Genomic DNA, 18,017 nt, shown 5'->3' with positions numbered 1-18,017 from the left:
TATCAAGTCTCCACAGCTACTCCAACTTTTTGAACCAAGGTGAAAGGCAGGGTAACCACTTTTGATAAAGTGTTTTTTTTACTAATTTCTTCATTTTTTGTTCGCTCGCCATGCTCAGACTATTTTCCGGATCCCTGCTCAAGCGGGGCCGGTTCGTCTCTCCTTTGAGAAGCGCAACGCCATCAATCATGTCGCGCTTATCACCACTTCCCACCGCATTCTCGCAGCAAAGATTCGTCACTATTAACCAAATCAATAGAGGTCAAGAGTTTATCACGAAGAAGAAGAGAGGTTCCAAGGCCCCCGATCTTCAAGGAAACCCAATAAAAAAGGGCGTCATCTTGAGAGTCATGATTCTCAAACCAAAGAAACCTAACTCGGCCCAAAGAAAGGCTGCAAGAGTTAGACTCACCAATGGAAGAGTCGTGTCGGCATATATTCCAGGTATTGGACACAATGCCCAAGAACACTCGGTGGTGTATGTGCGAGGCGGTAGAGTGCAGGATTTGCCTGGTGTCAAATATCACCTGATCCGTGGAGCCATGGACTTGGCTGGTGTTGCCAATAGAAAGACGGCTAGATCCAAATACGGAGTGAAAAAACCGTCGAAAGAATGATGTACATAGAACAATTAACCGATTAATTACCTGGTGTTTCTAATTTCTTTCTCGAGCTCGTCCAAGCACTCGTTGTAGACGTCTTTATTAAGCTCGAGCACGAAATCTGAGTCTGTTTTTTCGTCCGTTTCTCTGACCACCTTCACTTCCTTGATATCCTTGCCGTTTCTATTAATCACTCCACCAGAGTAAACAAGTCGCTTAAACCACCGGAAGTCTCCATCTCCAAAGCAGAGCGTTATGGCTGTTCCATGCCTGTTGGCACGTGCTGTTCTACCAACTCTGTGAATGTATTCCTTGGTAGAAAGAGGGAGGTCGTAGTTTACAACAAATTTGATCGATTCGATGTTCATTCCGCGCGCAATGAGATCGGTGGCAATCAAAATACCACCCTCCTCATGGAACTTTTTGAGGATCTTAGCCCTCTCGTGCGATTTGAGACTATAATTGACGGACATTATGTCCAAATCTAAGCCCAGCTTCTCACTCAAAAGCGTAAGCAGACGAGCAAGTCTGATTGCCGACTCATTGGATTTGGTAAAGACAAGTCCATGAGAATGGTACTCTGGCTGCTCCAAGTAGCGGAGTAACACCATTGGCTTGAAAAAGGCCAGCTTCTCGCCGAGCCGCACATATTTCTCGTCAAGATGTGGTGGAATCTGGTAAAGTTCGTTCACCAGCTGTTCTGTGTTGTTGATCACCACCAGTTTAGGCTTGAAAAGCTTAAGATGGAACAATTTTTCGGAGTCTGTCGTCAAGGTCGCACTGAAAATCAGTTTACTGCATTTCACAGTATAGCTGTTGTAGAAGTCTTCTCCTTCACCGTATTTCTGGTCGTTTTCCAATTTAGTGATCAAAGTGTCGCACCAATTTTGAAACGACTGGTTCAGCAACCGATCTGCCTCATCAACCACCAAAAATCGAAGCTGTGAAAGGTCCATGCCGTTTAGCAGATGCTCAACCAGACGACCGGGCGTGGAAACCACTATGTCAGGCTTGATTGTTGATAATTTCTTTGCTTCTTCCTTGACACTCACGTCACTACGGAGTGCTAGAGCGTTAATATCGAGGCCCTTGGTCAACTGTAATATGTTGGAGTAAACCTGTGTGATCAAGGGCTTCGTCGGAACCAGAATTATGCATCTTAGTCGAGGAACAACTCGGCCAATTAAGCTTTGTACTATTGGAATCAGGTATGCCAGTGTCTTGCCTGAACCTGTCGACGCATTGACCAAGTAGTCGCCAAAAGGGGTCGGATCAATCTTGTTGGCACTGATGTCTTTCAGAAGAGACTCTATGACGTTGATCTGCACAGAGAAGGCAGAAGTTATGCCAAATTTGGTCTCGAGGTTGGATATTATCAATGGATCAAGTGCAGGCTCAAAATCCTTGAAGGACTTCGTTTGGGTAGTGTTGTGATACTCAGGAGTGGAAAGCCAATTAAGATTCTTGTTCCTTTGTTCCTGAGAATAGAGAGACTTGTCTCGAGGCAACTTGGGCTGTGGAAGCGGTGCGACGTCTCTCTCTATCTCCATTGGTTCTGCCTCATTGATGTCTGCGTGATTATCGGCAATTTTGTCCTGTAATTCCATCGTTCTGCTGTACCGCTCAAGCACCGACGAGTGGGGATCGGCCCCTTCATCTTCAAAAGGCCTTTTACGACTGAGAGTGGACATGATTTTACTCGATTTCTTTTGGGAATATTTTCATTAAATAAATTTGTTTGTCTCACGGCTGTGCAAAAAGGCTCCCTTAGGCAGAGCTTGTCATTGTCGCTGGAGACGGACCGTCTGTCTCGTGCTCACGAGCCTTGGACTGAAGTTCATTAATCTCTTTCTGGAGACGCTCAACCTCTCGCTGAAGCTTCTTCCCGTAGAAGTCAATATAGTATGTGGCACCGTTATAGCTCGCCATGAAGAATATGAAAGAGAGGTAAATGGACGCAACGTATTTGTATTTGAATACTAGGGGACAAACTGTCATGGTTCCTAGCTGGTATAGGTATTGGATTGCCATGAAGGCAAAAACAGGGAATGGTTCTGGGAGCGAGTTGACGAATTTCCCTATTGGCTTTTTAGCAAACGCTTTTCGCAGATGCACAAACGACGTCACCTTTCCGTTCTTGATCTTTTCAGCGCGCTTGACGGTAATAAAATAGTGATACAGGGACTGCCACACAAAATACATCAGCGATGTGTACAAGATCCCGTTCCAGATTTCCCAGTTCTGCAGCTTCATGGATCCTGGGAACCGTGTTTGGCGATACTCCACCGGCAGTTGGTGTGTTATCACGTACATCACAGCAGGAGGAATGACATGAATGAAAGTGGAGGTTGTTTTATCGATGGAATGTAGAACCAGCTTGTTTTTCCAAGTTATCACAGCGAACGAAAGCGTACCGTAAGAGAAGCTCAAACAGGTCACGTACAATATTTTTGAACTTGGGAGAGCCCATAAAAACACCATAAGCAGCCCGTTGGCAAAGTAGCACAGGTCTGCCAGATAATAGTTCCAATTCATTTTATAGTAGGTGATGAATCTGATGGGCATCAAAACAGCAAAAAGCACTGTGTACACGACATGGAACCATTCCGGATGCTTTCCAATGACAAGACCAAGAAAAAATATTAGATACACGGAGCTCGCATAGTACAATTTCTCCGTTTTGGACGCGGTGATAGTCTTGTCAATTCCAACATACAGCTTGTCAAGTCTGTCATTGAGCACCAGCTTAAGATGCTTCATGTCATCGTTGCTGATGTTGAATTTGATTTTCTTTTTGTTGAACCTCTTGATAGACTCGGAGGAGTAATTTTTGACCCGCTGGTAGGTTGGATGCTTTTTGATCTCTGTTGACAAAATTTGGGGGTTTAGCAGATCGAAGAAAGAGAGATCGTCCATATTGATACTACTTGAAGAGCCTCTTCTGGGATGTCTTGATTTTGGACCACTTCCGGAATCCAATGCCAGCAAAATCGGCGACTCCATATCGGAACCGGACTTCATGAGCGGCGTGGAGTTGGCTGTTGATGGCTGGCTCATGGAATTCTCGTCAGACTTCTCTGTGGTGCCCGTTCCTGTGTCTTCAGACACGTCTTCCATGCTTTCTTTACCATTCTGAGTCACCTGAACATCGTCGGGTGGAGATTCGGGCTCTTTTGTCATCCTCAACTTGTAAGTCAACAAGATCAAAAATAAATTAAATAATTTACTTTTATCACATGCTATCAATAATAATGTTGAAAAGCAAGCATTTTTGGCTGTGCTGATTTTATAGCAAATTATATAGATTACCACCGGTGTGCCTCGTCGCCTTCTGCCCACTCTTTCTCGACATAGCCCAGCTCCTTTTTCACGCGGGCAACGGTGGATGGATCCCCCATGTTCTTGCCCAGGTTATCGCTGATCTTGATGGCCGGGTTTCCGTTCATGCTTTTCAGCTTGATAACAATGTTCAACGGAGAAGAGCCCTCAAAGTCATTAGTCAAGTTTGTGCCAATGCCAAAGGACGCACGCATACCACAGCTATCAGCCTTTTTCTTGTATTCAATACATTTATCAACATTGAGCGAGTCGCTGTAGCAGATCACTTTCGAGAATTTAGGTAGCTTCAACACTTCTAGGTAGTGGTGAGATATTTTGTCGGTGTAGTCCAGAGGAGATCCAGAATCCTGGCGCACCCCAACGTAATGGTCGGAGTAGGGTGGCACGAATGCTCTCAAAAAAGCGTCTGTACCAAAAGTATCGGTCAATGCCAGACCGGCATTTTCAGGGCCCATTGTATTGAGCCAATAGTCCATTGCCAGCTTGTTTGCATTCTTGTAGTCCTGCGTGACAGCCGCAATGCCCATCATCCATTCGTGGCCGACTGTGCCAATTGGTTTGACTCCAAATTCTCTGGCAAACATCACGTTGGACGTTCCCAGAAACAGCCCGCCATTGTCGGCCTCTTTGGCAGCTTGACACAGTCCTTTCATAACCAGGCGTTGTGTTTCTAACGACCGTCTTCTACGGGTGCCGAACTCGCTGAATGCACAGCCATTGGCAAGTAATTTGGCTCCTTTTTGCCTGGCTTTCTCCAATTGTCCCTCGTTGGTCCAATTGGTATCCACATACCTAAAGTAAGCTTCCGAGATGAGAGAAAGCAGTGGGATCTCATACAACGTGACATCGACCCACTTACCGGTCACCTCGAGACCGAATTCCTCCGGCTTGTCCATGTTTATGAGTTTCACTTGTTCAGTAGGCCGCAGCTTGAAATCCTTGATAAATTCGAGATACCTGGCAGGCAAGAAAGGAAGTTCGGTCCTGAGATAGTCAATGTCACCCGGGGTAAATCTGAGCGAGCCCAAATGGTCAATCTGTGTGCGCAGCCAGTCCAAAGCGGCCTTGTTCAGTTTCATCGATGGCGTCCTATTGGTGTACCCAAAAACAGCCTCTGCGTTTGGCAGATTTATATAGATCGCTGCGTGCATAGTGATCTTATAAAGGTCAGTATCCAGCAAAGAATTGACAACAAAAGTCATTTTGCAAAATATGAGTAATTGATAAAAGAATTATTTATCAACTAGAATATATTGCATACATACACTAAAATACACTATCTTCGCCCAAATTTATTATTTCGTCGGATCTCGTCAATATCGTTGATTTCATCTCAAACTCATTCAGCCCAAAAACTTTCAACCCGTAGAGAACCACAATGTCTTTGTGGCCCCAGTTGTCCTCGACAACTAGCACGACGTTCTTCACCGGGAATTCGTCCAATATCATCAGGATCTCGCGTGAAAATGGGAACGTTTGGTAGCTTTGGCCGCCTCGCGCTTGAAACTCAAATTCACTCACCTTGGCAAGCCCGCGCAAATTCGAAAACACGAGATCTTGGTTGTAGTAGACTGCAAGCTTGTTTCGTAGCAGTTTTGCATGCTTCGAGTTGGCCGGCTCCACAAGAAGTGAAACGCGACGAGGAGCACACTCGGTAAACGACGAGACACGTGGGTAGTATAGCCCCACTTGACGCAGGTAAGCCGGCTCACTTAATTGGACGCCAAACGTGATCGGAAGGTCCTGCGCAAGAGCTTGCCAGTACTGCGAATTGTCCACCAAAACGTTCGCTGGTGAGTTTTCCGAGCTCGTAAGTTCCACGTTGTTCAGACCCGTCAAGGTCCGCTTGTGGCCCTTTACGGTTCGCCTTACGAAATCAAGCCAACCGTGAAGAACACGGTCAACCACTTTTGTGCGAACACGTTTCAATTTCGGTAGAGTGGTGTACTTTTTCAAGACTCGTGCGCCCCGATCGTAACTTGCGTAGTTCAATGTGCCAGCCACACGCGGCTCTAGGCGTTGGTTGAGCTCACGTTGGACTAGTCTTGACAGAGTGGTCTCTATCTCCTGCTCAGAATAGCCTGTCGATTGAAGAGCTTGGATCTGAGAACTTACCGAAGACATTTGCCCATCCACGTTTTCTAGCACCTCGTGCGAGATCTCGTCTCTCAACTTTTCGACCTCAAGATGGGAAACCCGTTCTTCCATAACAGACGACAAATGTTCCATCTTCTCAGATACTAGTTCTTCGAGCTTTTTGTCCAATGAGTCTTGGAGAAACTCAATGACTATATTCTGCACAGACTGCTTCGTTTCGTGATGCCAGAAGTCTTCGCTTTTCTGCAATTGTTGTATTTGTTCTTCGATTAGCTCTAGTTTGTGCCTGTCATTGTTATTGTTCGTATTCGAAATCTGTTCCAGTTTCTCGCCAATCTCGCCAAGTTTCTTTTCAAAACCTCTGAATTTGTGATGCACAAGCCCCAGATCCACTGTATTTTCGTAGTAGCTGCCAGCAGATGCCAAACGCGCAATCACCATCAAGAATAATATCACTACTAGCACAGGGAATGTCTTGATGATGTACACGATCGTCTTGGATTTCAAAAATGCAGGAGGCTCCACATCAGGCTCCTGTAATTTATCTTCGTCGCTGGATTCAACGATGGTCTCGTCAAGAGATTCATCATACGAATCTTCGTCCTCATCTACCCACTCCCCATCAGACTCATTGTCCACGAGCTCTGGTGAGTCTTTTCGCCTCAAAAACTGGCGATTCAGGTACTCGACATCCTGTCGTCCCAGCAGGCTCGCCTCGTCGTCCGACGCTGACCAGTCGAGCCCCGACGCTATCTGCTCTAGCTTGTCTTGTATTTTCATGCGCGAAACAAATAAACAAAAAATATCTACAGTTTTTACCGGTGTAAGGTGTAACAAATCTGTTGCACGGTAGCATGGACGCTATCACACATTAACAGGTTGCAGTCTAAAGAAGAAGGTTATCTTCCATGTCGTAAAATATGTTTCGCAAAAATCTGTCTCCTGTGGTGTCTAGAAACTGCCACAGTGAGTCGGAGACTTGACCATCGGCATCCTTTTCGAGAATGTTGTCGCTTGGCGGAGCAAATGCCATTCCGTCTGTCGAATTCTGTTTCTGCTGCGAGCTCAAGTTGCGCAGATAGTGGTCTATGCCAATTGTCCCTTCCAGAAGTCCACCGTTGGAGAAATCTGCCGATTGTTCACTGCTCGATTCGAGGTGGCACAGAGCAGCCTTTGAAATCTGCTCAAACGTGTCTCGAAACATGCAAGCCGAAGGCCACTTCTCGGCCATTACATACAAGATGCTGGAGCAGGCATTGATGGTCTCGTAAATAGATGATTTGCGCTTCCATTTCAGCACACCAAGCCCTGCATCGAGCCAGAGACAATATATGAACGAGATTCCGGAAACGAAACAGCAATGCATGGCTAGCCAGGTGTAGCTCAGTTTGCCTTTTGCGTGGATGTTTTTGTAGTTGATGCAGATAGCAGAGGCAGACTCTGTAAAAATTCTGAACCAGTCAAGAGCTTCTTTAGGGGCCTTTTCTCTCAGTTTTGCTACTTCTAATACCACTGGCCGAAGTAGAAGCAGCATGGAATTGTGGTACGAGATGATCGACCAATTGTCAGTTTCAAAAGTTGAAACCGCATCGTCCTTGGATGGGAACGTTGCCATCCAGTCGTTCAGCTCCACAACTATCTGTACGCGCGTGGCCTCAACGTCTGCTGGGTTCCCTAATAAATGTGCAGGCTTGTAAATAAACGTGCAGATACTCGATTGTATTTGCCGTAGCCGTGCCACATGACAGGCCACTCTCGTCTCCTCTGAGTGCGGAGGAAATGGGGCGTCAATGTCCGCATCCGAAATGCTGAACGGTCTTCCAAGAACCAGAGCGTTAATTCTCTCCATCCCATATGCCGACCAGAAAACACGTGACCTGAGCTCCTCAAGCTTTGCGTCACAGCTGCGGTACGGTTTGCGGTGAAGACCCAACGCCACCGCGGTTCGGATGGCAAGACCTGTGGTCTGCCAGCACGATGATCCATCAGGCATTTTCTGGGCGAAAACAGTGATCAACAAATACGCCTGGACGGCGCGCAGAGTAGTGGCTCCAATGACCGAGCCAATATTCTCGAACGCTTTTTCGTAGTAGCTTCGCTTCTTGGATGTCTGAGTACGGTCCTCAAGCAACTGGGTACCTATGGCAAAAATGATGTACACGAAAAACAATGACTCTGGGTCCTGCGAGTCGTCGTTCATCACTTGGTTGAACATTGTCAAAGTGCTATTCCAATCCAGAAATGGGTACTGGCATTGAACATAGTTCTTGTATGCCGTGAGATACGAGGAGGCAAGTTTCTTTGATGGTTTGGAAAAGACGGTTTGCGGAGGCTCGGCCTCTTCAATGCCAGAAGTTGTGGTGTTGGGCTTTGCAGTGTAACAATTGATAGACTCGCTAATGGTCTTTGCAATGTAGTAGGCACTGCTTTCTCCCAAATATCTTGATTCTCCCGCTGCCTGCAATGTAATGTACCCAACCTGTTGAGCGAGATCAGATTTGGTGGACGCAGGGTTCTGGACCTGTGGCACTTCGACTGAACTTTCTTGTTGAGAGCTACCAGCGCTCTCCAACCGGGCAGTGAGCTGCTGTAGTCGTGTTTCTAAAATCTCCAAATAATTCCGCTTGATTTCTCTTCCTGTAGGAGGGTCGATCACCGTGCAATCAATTCCCAGCTTGAGACAGGCAGAGCAGCTAGGGTATTTCCCGTCGCATTTTTTTCTTCGCTTCTTGCAAAAGCAGCACGCTGCCATCTGATGTTTTCCTCCCGATCTCCGCCTCATCGTCCTGTCTGGGGTTTCCAACTGCATTGGATAATCTGGCACTTGTGGAATAAAAGTCTGCGAGAGATAAGAATGCATACTATAGAAAATAATATCTCCGACTCTATCTTATCTGAAAACTTTTGGCGGAAGTTCCCGTTGGGGCAGATGATAATAAATATGCTGACATGTGGATTAAACCAGTAATCATGTCGACCTATCCTCCAAGAGAAGAACTACCACCACTGGGTGCACTATGTCTTGATTACACAGATGACATCCACCGGCCCCCAGGCGATCCACTGAACGAGTTGTCTTACCAGTTTCCAGTGATCCACGAAACGGTGAAAGATGCTACTGTGTGGAACGTTGTCAGAAAAGACGAGTATTCCGATGAGACATTGCAAAACTATACTGATGCCTGCAACCGCCTCCAGCAAAGAGGAGCTGTTGGGGTGATCACCTCGTGCGGCTTCTTGGCTCAGGTGCAAAACCGTCTAGCTGCTGCGGTAAAGATTCCGGTTGCAACTAGCAGTCTTATTCAGTTGCCGTTTGTATCCATGGTGATTGGCCCATCGAAACTTATTGGCGTCTTGACTTTCGACGCACAAGTTCTAGGAAAGGCTCACCTTAAGGGGCTGGGAATTGGCGAAGAGCTTCAGTCCAGGATTGTCGTCAAGGGATGTCCTGTTGGGGGTGTTTTACGCGGGATGATCATAGATGGAGACCCGTATATTCATGAAGACCTAGAGAAAGAGATGATTGGTATTGCAAAAGAGCTTGTTGATGAGAATCTGTCAATTGGGGCAATTGTTCTAGAGTGCACTCAGATGCCACCATTTGCTCGCGCAGTTCAAAAAGCAACAGGATTGCCGGTCTACGACGCAATCACAATGATCGACTGGTTTTACTCTGGCTTGGTGACAAGAATAGTTCCAAAAGACGAAAGGAAAGAAGAGGGGCTACGTAGAAGACGCAGAAGCGCTAAAGAACTCAAATAATCTATTCTAGACCTGGTTTGAAAACGTTTTTTTCTCGTATCCTCTTGCCGAAAACGAAAAAAAGATAAGGAATTGGAATCATTCCCAGGGCAATGAAACCAATTAAACTGGCACCCCAGTGCACATTCAAGTTGACAAATAGCTGTTTTGCAAATAACGGAAAGGAGGCAGCAAAAACCGACCGCAAAAAAGTGGCAGCCGCTATTGCAGATGCAGAGTAGCAGGTATAGCTGTCAATGAGATAATTCAGGCTCCCTTGGAAAATCGTTATGAAGCCACAACCCATCATCATAATTCCCAAGCAAGGAGCGGGCCAGGGAACGTTTGGCGAACAAGTCCATCCAAAAATAAATATTCCGGCAGGCATTAGCCATCCCAAGATCATCATCACTGGGAGCCGCTGTTCAGGTAAAGGGTCCCCGTTGTTCCTTTCCACCAAACTGGCATACCGATTTGCCCAAAGCATGTTTCCCACACAGCCAAAAAGAACTCCAAGCAGGAGCGAAATGCATGGTAATGTGCCTAGTGTTCCTTTCCACCCCTTGGCCAAGTAAAATGCTTCCGAGACATTGGTGAGAATCAAATAAAATAATCCATAAACGTAGCTGGCAAATAGCGACATTAAAAACACAATGGGGGTGGCCAAAATGGCAAACGGCCGCACCATGTGGATTTTGACGAGCTCGCGAATGTTCAGGTCCCAAGTATCCCTTTTTGAATGTATGTCCCATGATCCTGATTTAAGGCGCTCTTTTTTGGCTTCTCGTGCCAGCAACGCAGGCTCGTATGTTTCATGCAAAAAGGTGCAACAGACGGCAATAATGCAAATGCTAAATCCCCCGATAAACCATTGCGGGTTCCTCCAATTGGTTCTCATGCTTAATAACGACCCTATAGTAGGGCCCAGCGCTGCTCCATTAATAACGAAACAGGCATAGAATGCAAATGCCGCTCCTCTTTGCGCTGGCGACCATATATCTCCGAGAACACCTCCGGACGCCACAATTGGTGCTCCGGCAAAGAAGCCACCGAGGAACCGTGTCACCATCATTGCACCTAGGCTGTATGAAATACCGGTTGCAAACGTCAGCATCGCAGACACAAGAAATGGAGCAAATATGCCAATTTTGCGGCCGTAAATCTCTGACAGTGGAGCAAACACCATAGGGCCAAAAGCGATGCCGAGAATGTACAGAGAAGTAAGCAGCAGCACCACTTCTCGCGAGACTCCAAACTCTTTCCGAATGTCGTCAACGCAGTATTCGAACGACATAGTTGTGGAATTGAATTGTGCACTGAATGTGGTCAATCCATAAAGCACTGTGTGTACCAGCTTTTTTTTCGTGCTCCAGTTGATTGGTCTTTGGAGACTTTTAGGCTGGAATTGGAGCATCTTGGCCTTGTCTAGTTGTAAGTGCTCATCGAAATAAGACTTGTCCGTCGACAGGGTTTCCAGAACGACCTCAGAGCTATTTTTCGACATGATGGGGCATTTCAGTGAGACTGCTCTCTTAAAAAGCCCCCCTCCTGTTTTGCAATCCGCCAAAAATTTGACGTTTCACTCCGAAGCGTATATCACCGACTCAGATCTTATCAAAAAAATGTCGGACATTTTGACAGAAAGTTATTCGAGATAAGCAAAGATGGATGCAAGACGACTATTTATTGCAAAGCAATTTCAGCTTCGCCTTACAAAATGAAAAGACGCAGCGACAGTAAATCCAAAGAAACGGTTTCTCAGGTTGAGGTGAACCCTGTTCTCTCGACGGTGGTGTCGCTCGACGGACGCGAGATCGAGATCCACCAGTTGGATGCGGACGTTGCTCTGCAGTACCATCAAGACGCCATGGATCTAGTAATGGAACCAGAATTTGAGCGCAAGCTGGTGCGCAAGATAGACTGGTGTCTGATGCCGGTTATTGCTGCACTCATGTCTTGTCAGCTGATGGACAAAACAACCAACTCTTACGCTTCGATCATGAACCTACAAAAGGACCTCAATATGTCCGATAAGGAGTACAGCTGGGTGGGCAGCACGTTTTACTTTGGGTACCTTATTTTCCAATTTCCAGCGAACCTGCTACTGCAGAAGCTTCCTCTTTCCAAAACTTTGGGAGCAGCAGTTATGATCTGGGGTGTTGTGCTGATGTGTCACGCTGCCTGCACTAATGCTGCCGGGTTTCTTGCCTGTCGAGTCATCCTGGGAGTTTTCGAAGGCTTCATGAACCCAGCGTATGTTCTTCTCACCAGTCAATGGTACCGCAAGAGCGAGCAGTTCATGCGTGCCTGTGTCTGGTGGGGGTTTCAAGGTTTCGGTACGCTTTTGGGAGCAGGAATCGCTTATGGCCTTGCAGTGCACCGTTCCGGCAACTACTCTTTTGACTCCTGGAGAATGCTGTATATTATCACTGGGATTATCACTGTCGTTCTGGGTTTCGTCTCTTTGGTGCACGTTCCAGACTTGCCGGTTAAAGCATGGTTTCTGAACGAGAAGGAGAAGAAATACTGTGTTGAAAGAGTCAAAGGAAACCAGCAAGGATTTGGAAGCCATAAATTCAAGCGTCACCAGCTGCTCGAAGCGTTTCAAGACCCTGTGTTGTACTTGTTTTTCCTCTATGGAATGTCGTACGCGATTCCCAACGGAGGCTTTACCAATTTCGGTTCCATCCTTTTGAAGGGAGACTTTGGATTTTCCACACAGAATGCGCTATTAATGGGAATGCCTGGTGGAGCCATCGACATCGTCTTTCCTATCTCTGTGGCCTATCTCACTTATCGCTTTTTGAATAATAACAGGCTCGTCTCATGCATCATTGTCCAAATAATCACAATCATCGGGATGTGCTGCTTAAACTTTACGAGTCACAGGGGTTCTCGGCTCTTTGGATACCTGTCTTTCTACATGGCGACATCTGTCTCCGCCGGTATGGTGTCTGTTCTTTCATCAAACGTTGCTGGAAGTACGAAGAAGGTCACTATGAACACGACTTATCTTGTTGGATACTGCGTGGGCAACATCATAGGACCCCAGACTTTCATCTCTTCTCAGAAGCCTGGATACATTGGGGCAAAGACTGCTATGCTGGTGAGCTTTGCAGCGGGACTACTTTGCATTGTGTCGCTCCTGGCGCTTTATATTCACAGAAACAGAATCCGTGACAAGAAGCGGGCTGCCTTGGGTGACAAGTACCAGGTTCCAGATACCATTGCTTTTGCCGACCTGACAGATATCGAGAACCCGGAGTTTAGATATTCTTTATAGCGAATGAGATTTAATGCGAGACCAGGAAGAAAGTGAAACTCCGAGACAGGCCAATTTTTCCTTCGTGAGCTAGCTTCCGTTGAACTATAATTATAATATGGGACCCAGAGGTCTATCCAATTAGCTATAATATCTCGTAGATATTGGGCGTTTTTCAGGAACAGTGATAAGGCCCTGTCCCTCCTTGAGTCTAAATTGGACTGCCTTCAGAAGCTCGTACAGCAGAGACAGCACGGGTGTGTCGACCTTGAGCTCTCTGGCGACCCTTAACAAGTTGCCCAGAATAACCTCCAGTTCAATAGGGTTGCCCTTCTTCACGTCAACAAGCATGGACGGCTCAAACCAGTCGCCGTCGTCAGAGTGGACAACAGTGTTGATCACGTCCTCTGGAAGCTCGACACCGTCAGCTTTGGCAACTTTCACCACCTCTCTCATTGCAGGAATAGACACGGCATCCAGAGTGCCAGAAAGATCCAGTCTCCCTGTGTCCACGCATGTGAGAGCACAAACCGTGTTCAACGTAGCATTGTACACCAGTTTTCTGTATCTGTACCATTTGGTGTTCTCAAAGTAAGACACGTCGTTCTTGTCGTTGCTGTAGAGCGAAATGAACTCCTTTGCCTTTTCCACTTGGAAGTCCTTATCGAGGTGTGGGTTTTCAAACACACTGATGACAGCCTTGTCGGTTTGAGTTTGCGAAATGACACCATTGTGATTATGAGATCCGATATGCGAAACTCCGGAAAGACAAACGTTCTCTGGGTACTTTTCAATGAACGGTCTTCCCAGGTCAAAACCGTTCTGCATCAGAACCACCACTGTTTTTCCAGGAGTGATCACAGGCTCCGCAAGAACCTCAGGCTTCACAATGTCTGGTAAAGACTTGGTGGATATGACAACGTAGTCGTAGGTCACCCCAGCATCAGCTGCTGCTGCCACAGACTCGTACACGGCAGCCGGTTTCCAGCCCTTTATGGTGCCGTAATCACACGAGTTGATCTCCCAGCCGTCATCTTTGACTTTCGAGTAGTCTCTTCTCACTACCACAGAGAGATTGGACTTGCCAACATAATCAATACCATAGGCCACAATGGTGCCAACTCCACCGGTGCCTATAAGAAGGACGTTTGGTTTGGACATTTTTGGCCTAAATGAGGCATTTCGACATATTTATAGCTCCTCGAAACACTGTGCTGGACAAATCGCGATTGTCCAGATTTGGTGTGGCATATCGGCGGAAGTTTTGCGTCGGGGATTTTACAATGATAAGATATTGGAAATTTCCTAAAACGTAAAAAGTTCAGACTGTAGGTGAGGACCCGCCACACGGCACTGCTGGAAGGTCGTACTAGGCCAGCGGACTACCCCATGGTCAAAACGGCTACAAAAGTTTCATTTCCGCCGCAAATCGTTAACGTGTAAATGTCATCTATCGGCTGGACTGCAGATAAAGAGGCGGTAACGCAGTTAATTGACTAGAGGCCCTCAGCACCCCCATTGGATTGAACGCCTTGGCTCGTGGCCAAGATCACGTTATTTGCGTCCAAGTTACATCCCTTCACGTATCTTTTTGCCCAGAACAAGCTTTTTCTTTCTGTTGTTCCCAAGGTTTCTTGCGCTCGCTCAGTGTGCTGTTGGACGACAGCTCTGGCCCCAGCACCGTATCTGGTATTTGTTTTATTCCTGAGATCGGCTTGTTGTTGACAATCAGATCCACCAGTTGCTCGTAGTTCGACGAATACGGAATTTCGTTCATGTTCGATCCCCGTGGCTCTTGCACCTTCCTTTCGCTCTCCCACTTGCGATAATCGTCAAGATCCAGAATCTCTCCCGTTTGCGAACAGAAAAAGTACACCTTTGCCTGCCATACCAACTGCTCCTTATCTTGAGGTTTGATTTTGGAGACGTCGAATACGCCCTCCGATATGTCTTTTGAAATCTCTGGATCGCTCTGGCTTTGCAAAATCAGGTACTGCTCCATAACCTGCTTGAGACCAGATAGATACTCCTCATTAGAGTCGAAATCATATCTTGAAAACTCTTCGTAGACGGAATCCATGAAAATTGAATTTTTAATATTTCCGTAGCTATTAATGTACATAGAAGGCTTACAAAAAAGCAGAAGAAAATGCATCAAGTCGTCATAGCATCTTCTTCCCAAGCACATCAAACACCGCACCATTAGACCTCGTAGTCAAAGCTCGTACTATACTGTTACCTGGTGCCTGTGTATCCGTGTACTCCTATTCGGTTGGCCTTCCTTGTGAGGTTTGTCGCTGATAAACGTTACTTTTCTATTGCCTCACCCTTAATACTGATCTCCCTCAATCTCCTTCTTCTCCAGCGGGTTATATCTCAAGAATTTCTCGATCAAGTCCACATGAGTCAACACCATCCGTCTACAGCAATATCTCTTCAGCTTCAAACGATCCAGGGCATCTCCTTCAGTCATATTGTCCTCCTGAAGGTACTGGAGATAAGTCTCCCATTTGTCACCCACAACTTTGCCGCAAGAGAAACACCGGACAGGAATAATCATGTTAAAAAATTTTCAGTACCAAAAAAAATTAAAAAAAATATATACATGGTGCTCTCCGACTGGAACCTTAATTTTGGTGCGGGCGGCCGTCTTCTCGGGCGTGCGCAGCTCGTGTCTGCCGATTCCAAGTTTGCCATTGTGCCGTTCATGTCACAGATCAAAGTTTATTCTCTGGCCACCCGTCAGTCAGTGCGGAGCATTAGGCTGGATCTCGATCTTTCTCTGGTGGTTGATGCTGTGTTGAGCACTCAGGATCCAGACCTTTTGTACTTGTTCACAAGGACTAACACTATGGTTGTTGTGAACTGGAGAGAAAAGCTGGCATCGCCGGTGATTGCCACCTATACTTTACAGCTACCTGCCGAGATCGTGAGATTTGTGCGATTCGGAGCCTCCGAGAACGAGCCCTATTTCATCGTTGGGAAATCTACTACCAAAAATCAACCACACAGCCGAACTTTGTTGAAGTCCACTATTGACTCTCAAAATCAAGAAATATCGACTCTAAAAAACGTGGTGCTTTTTGCCATGTCTATTGATAGAAGCACGCTTGCATACCTCACAAATAAAAATCAGTTGTACTTCCAGTCCGGAGACGGTCCGCTGGAGTTGATTCCATTTGCTTACAAGACGCCTATTACCTCGTTGGCTGTCTCTAATACACAGACCCCGATGATCGCTTTGGGAACCTCGTCAGGTATTATCCAGCTTATTTACGTTTCAGATAACACCAAACCTCAACGTCTGCTCAAGTGGCACATTGGCCAGGTCAATTCTGTTGAGTTTAGTACAGATGGCACTTATCTGCTCTCTGGAGGTCAAGAAAAAGTTCTTGTCTTTTGGCACCTGGAATCGGATAACCAGCAGTTCCTTCCTCGTTTGAATGGAGAAATTGTGGACATCCAGCTTTCTGCCTCAACAGAAGAGTTGTACGGCGTCACTTTACTTTTGAACGGCTCCGATAGAGAATTTTTGGTCTTGAGTGCGGTGGATTTGACTTCCAGGTTGAACGTCAATGGGGTACGTCCAAGATTTGTAACCGACGTTGAGACAATTGAGAAAGACCGTCGCCGTTTGGCAAAGAACGGTGTCGTATTGGATGAGGATACTTTGACGAAAATTAAACACGACTTCTCGTCTTACTTTGAGGTCCATCCTGTTTTCAGTCATTGCTACTTCCCATATGGAGCACTTTTACAGTCATACGATTTTGTTAGGAACGAACAAATCTCCGTCTTCACTGCGGCACCAACTATCCAGGCAGGTAAAGTCCGAAGCGAAACATCAATCCAGGATCCAGAAATCGAACAGTTGGCATTCAGTCACGACGGAAAATGGATGTGCACATTCGACAGATTGCAGCCTCCAGAAATTGACAATCTCCTCTCTCACAAAGACGTTCAATACGCCTTGAAGTTCTGGAACTATGTGGATGGTAAAGATCGAGGTGGCTGGTCATTGTCGACCAAAATCATCGATCCTCATGGACCCGGAGTCGAAGTAGTGGCCGTGGCTCCAGCACCACAATCTTACAACGATGGTCTGGCGTTCGTGACTGCCGATATCAAGGGCGGCCTGCGTCTTTGGAGACCACGGGTGCCAAAGGAAATATACCAAAAAGTTGGAAAGGACAGGAAACTACAACAAACCGCATGGACCCTACGTAAAGTGCGCAACGGAAATGAGCGCACTGATGTCCAAAGTATTAGCATTTGCTGGTCCCCAGACGCGTCGGTGATTGCCGTTGGCCAGGAGGTGAGCATTAGCCTTATTGACGTGAACACGTTTGAAGAGACACCGGTTCGGATCCCATCTATCGCTGGCTCCAGGGTGCGGTGTCTGAATATTATAGATAAATATCTGGTGATACTTGCCAGAGACAGATTGGTGTCATTTGATCTGCTTACTTTTCGAACCACAGACCTTGCCGTGAAAGTCCACACACAGCCCGGAAGCCGCAATTTGCTGGCGGTTGACCAAAACAGAGGAGTTTTCTGTTTTTGCGTGAATTATTACACAAAGACCTACACTTTGAGATCACGAATTTTTGTGTTTGAGCCAGAAAAATTGCAACCGCTCTACGTTTCCGACCACGACACCGGCATATCCAGTGTAAGGTTTGCCTCTGGAATATCGTCTTTTGTCATTGTTGATACGGACTCGCGCATAGGGGTTCTGGGAGCAGGAGTCTCTTCCTTGCAAGAGCAAAGAGAGCTAGACCGCGCGTACGAACTCAGCACCCTTCTCAACAACGCCAAACAAATGGCTTCCATTAGAAAAACCGACTCAGAAGCGGAGAGTGAGAGAAAAGTGCTCAACTCGCAAATTTTCGAGCCTATTCTTGATAATTTGGAGGGGCTTCCTCTCGAGGCCTTATTCGATAGAGTGATGAAAATAATTGTGTAAATCAATAAAA

The 18,017-nt window shown here is 46.5% G+C and overlaps 11 protein-coding genes across 11 annotated transcripts; 4 read left to right on the top strand and 7 right to left on the bottom strand.

The window, feature by feature from the left end:
• Positions 1 to 107: 107 nt before the first annotated feature.
• OGAPODRAFT_95760 (uncharacterized protein) lies at positions 108 to 2,293 on the bottom strand (the record flags this gene model as incomplete). Its single annotated transcript, XM_018357806.1, has 1 exon — positions 108 to 2,293. One exon carries the CDS (start codon positions 2,291 to 2,293, stop codon positions 644 to 646), a length of 1,650 nt encoding a protein of 549 aa, XP_018208584.1. The 3' UTR covers positions 108 to 643.
• Positions 240 to 611, top strand: OGAPODRAFT_41327 (uncharacterized protein; the record flags this gene model as incomplete). Its single annotated transcript, XM_018355413.1, has 1 exon — positions 240 to 611. A coding segment is annotated over one exon (372 nt), but the record flags the coding sequence as incomplete, so codon positions are not given.
• A 41-nt stretch (positions 2,294 to 2,334) lies between the features above and the next one.
• Positions 2,335 to 3,743, bottom strand: OGAPODRAFT_17372 (uncharacterized protein). The gene has a single exon (XM_018355070.1). The coding sequence runs from the start codon at positions 3,717 to 3,719 to the stop codon at positions 2,370 to 2,372; it is 1,350 nt and encodes a 449-aa protein (XP_018208583.1). The 5' UTR covers positions 3,720 to 3,743; the 3' UTR covers positions 2,335 to 2,369.
• Positions 3,744 to 3,907: 164 nt separating this feature from the next.
• OGAPODRAFT_95758 (uncharacterized protein) lies at positions 3,908 to 5,143 on the bottom strand (the record flags this gene model as incomplete). The annotated part of the gene is made up of 1 exon (XM_018357805.1): positions 3,908 to 5,143. The coding sequence occupies one exon, from the start codon at positions 5,141 to 5,143 to the stop codon at positions 3,908 to 3,910; it is 1,236 nt and encodes a 411-aa protein (XP_018208582.1).
• Positions 5,144 to 5,195: 52 nt separating this feature from the next.
• OGAPODRAFT_95757 (uncharacterized protein) lies at positions 5,196 to 6,818 on the bottom strand (the record flags this gene model as incomplete). The annotated part of the gene is made up of 1 exon (XM_018357804.1): positions 5,196 to 6,818. One exon carries the CDS (start codon positions 6,816 to 6,818, stop codon positions 5,208 to 5,210), a length of 1,611 nt encoding a protein of 536 aa, XP_018208581.1. The 3' UTR covers positions 5,196 to 5,207.
• Positions 6,819 to 6,924: 106 nt separating this feature from the next.
• OGAPODRAFT_52584 (uncharacterized protein) lies at positions 6,925 to 8,820 on the bottom strand (the record flags this gene model as incomplete). The annotated part of the gene is made up of 1 exon (XM_018355747.1): positions 6,925 to 8,820. One exon carries the CDS (start codon positions 8,818 to 8,820, stop codon positions 6,925 to 6,927), a length of 1,896 nt encoding a protein of 631 aa, XP_018208580.1.
• Positions 8,821 to 9,008: 188 nt separating this feature from the next.
• On the top strand, positions 9,009 to 9,800 carry OGAPODRAFT_10265 (uncharacterized protein; the record flags this gene model as incomplete). Its single annotated transcript, XM_018353129.1, has 1 exon — positions 9,009 to 9,800. The coding sequence occupies one exon, from the start codon at positions 9,009 to 9,011 to the stop codon at positions 9,798 to 9,800; it is 792 nt and encodes a 263-aa protein (XP_018208579.1).
• Position 9,801: 1 nt separating this feature from the next.
• Positions 9,802 to 11,193, bottom strand: OGAPODRAFT_52444 (uncharacterized protein; the record flags this gene model as incomplete). The annotated part of the gene is made up of 1 exon (XM_018355743.1): positions 9,802 to 11,193. One exon carries the CDS (start codon positions 11,191 to 11,193, stop codon positions 9,802 to 9,804), a length of 1,392 nt encoding a protein of 463 aa, XP_018208578.1.
• A 453-nt stretch (positions 11,194 to 11,646) lies between these two features.
• OGAPODRAFT_83649 (uncharacterized protein) lies at positions 11,647 to 13,062 on the top strand (the record flags this gene model as incomplete). Its single annotated transcript, XM_018356726.1, has 1 exon — positions 11,647 to 13,062. The coding sequence occupies one exon, from the start codon at positions 11,647 to 11,649 to the stop codon at positions 13,060 to 13,062; it is 1,416 nt and encodes a 471-aa protein (XP_018208577.1).
• Positions 13,063 to 13,182: 120 nt separating this feature from the next.
• On the bottom strand, positions 13,183 to 14,202 carry OGAPODRAFT_78022 (uncharacterized protein; the record flags this gene model as incomplete). Its single annotated transcript, XM_018356410.1, has 1 exon — positions 13,183 to 14,202. One exon carries the CDS (start codon positions 14,200 to 14,202, stop codon positions 13,183 to 13,185), a length of 1,020 nt encoding a protein of 339 aa, XP_018208576.1.
• Positions 14,203 to 14,213: 11 nt separating this feature from the next.
• On the top strand, positions 14,214 to 18,007 carry OGAPODRAFT_83646 (uncharacterized protein; the record flags this gene model as incomplete). The annotated part of the gene is made up of 3 exons (XM_018356725.1): positions 14,214 to 14,283; positions 15,407 to 15,436; positions 16,095 to 18,007. 3 exons carry the CDS (start codon positions 14,214 to 14,216, stop codon positions 18,005 to 18,007), a joined length of 2,013 nt encoding a protein of 670 aa, XP_018208575.1.
• Positions 18,008 to 18,017: the final 10 nt, after the last annotated feature.

This window comes from Ogataea polymorpha (genome assembly GCF_001664045.1).
Source record: "Ogataea polymorpha strain NCYC 495 leu1.1 chromosome Unknown OGAPOscaffold_7, whole genome shotgun sequence".
Lineage (NCBI taxonomy): Eukaryota > Fungi > Ascomycota > Pichiomycetes > Pichiales > Pichiaceae > Ogataea > Ogataea polymorpha.
The sequence above is the reverse complement of the archived record's forward strand: the minus strand, read 5'-3'. Positions and strand labels throughout refer to the sequence as shown.

What these genes read in the sequence shown, in the direction of transcription:
- OGAPODRAFT_17372 (XM_018355070.1), bottom strand. Translation starts at nt 3,719, where the DNA reads ATGGAAGACGTGTCTGAAGACACAGGAACGGGCACCACAGAGAAGTCT.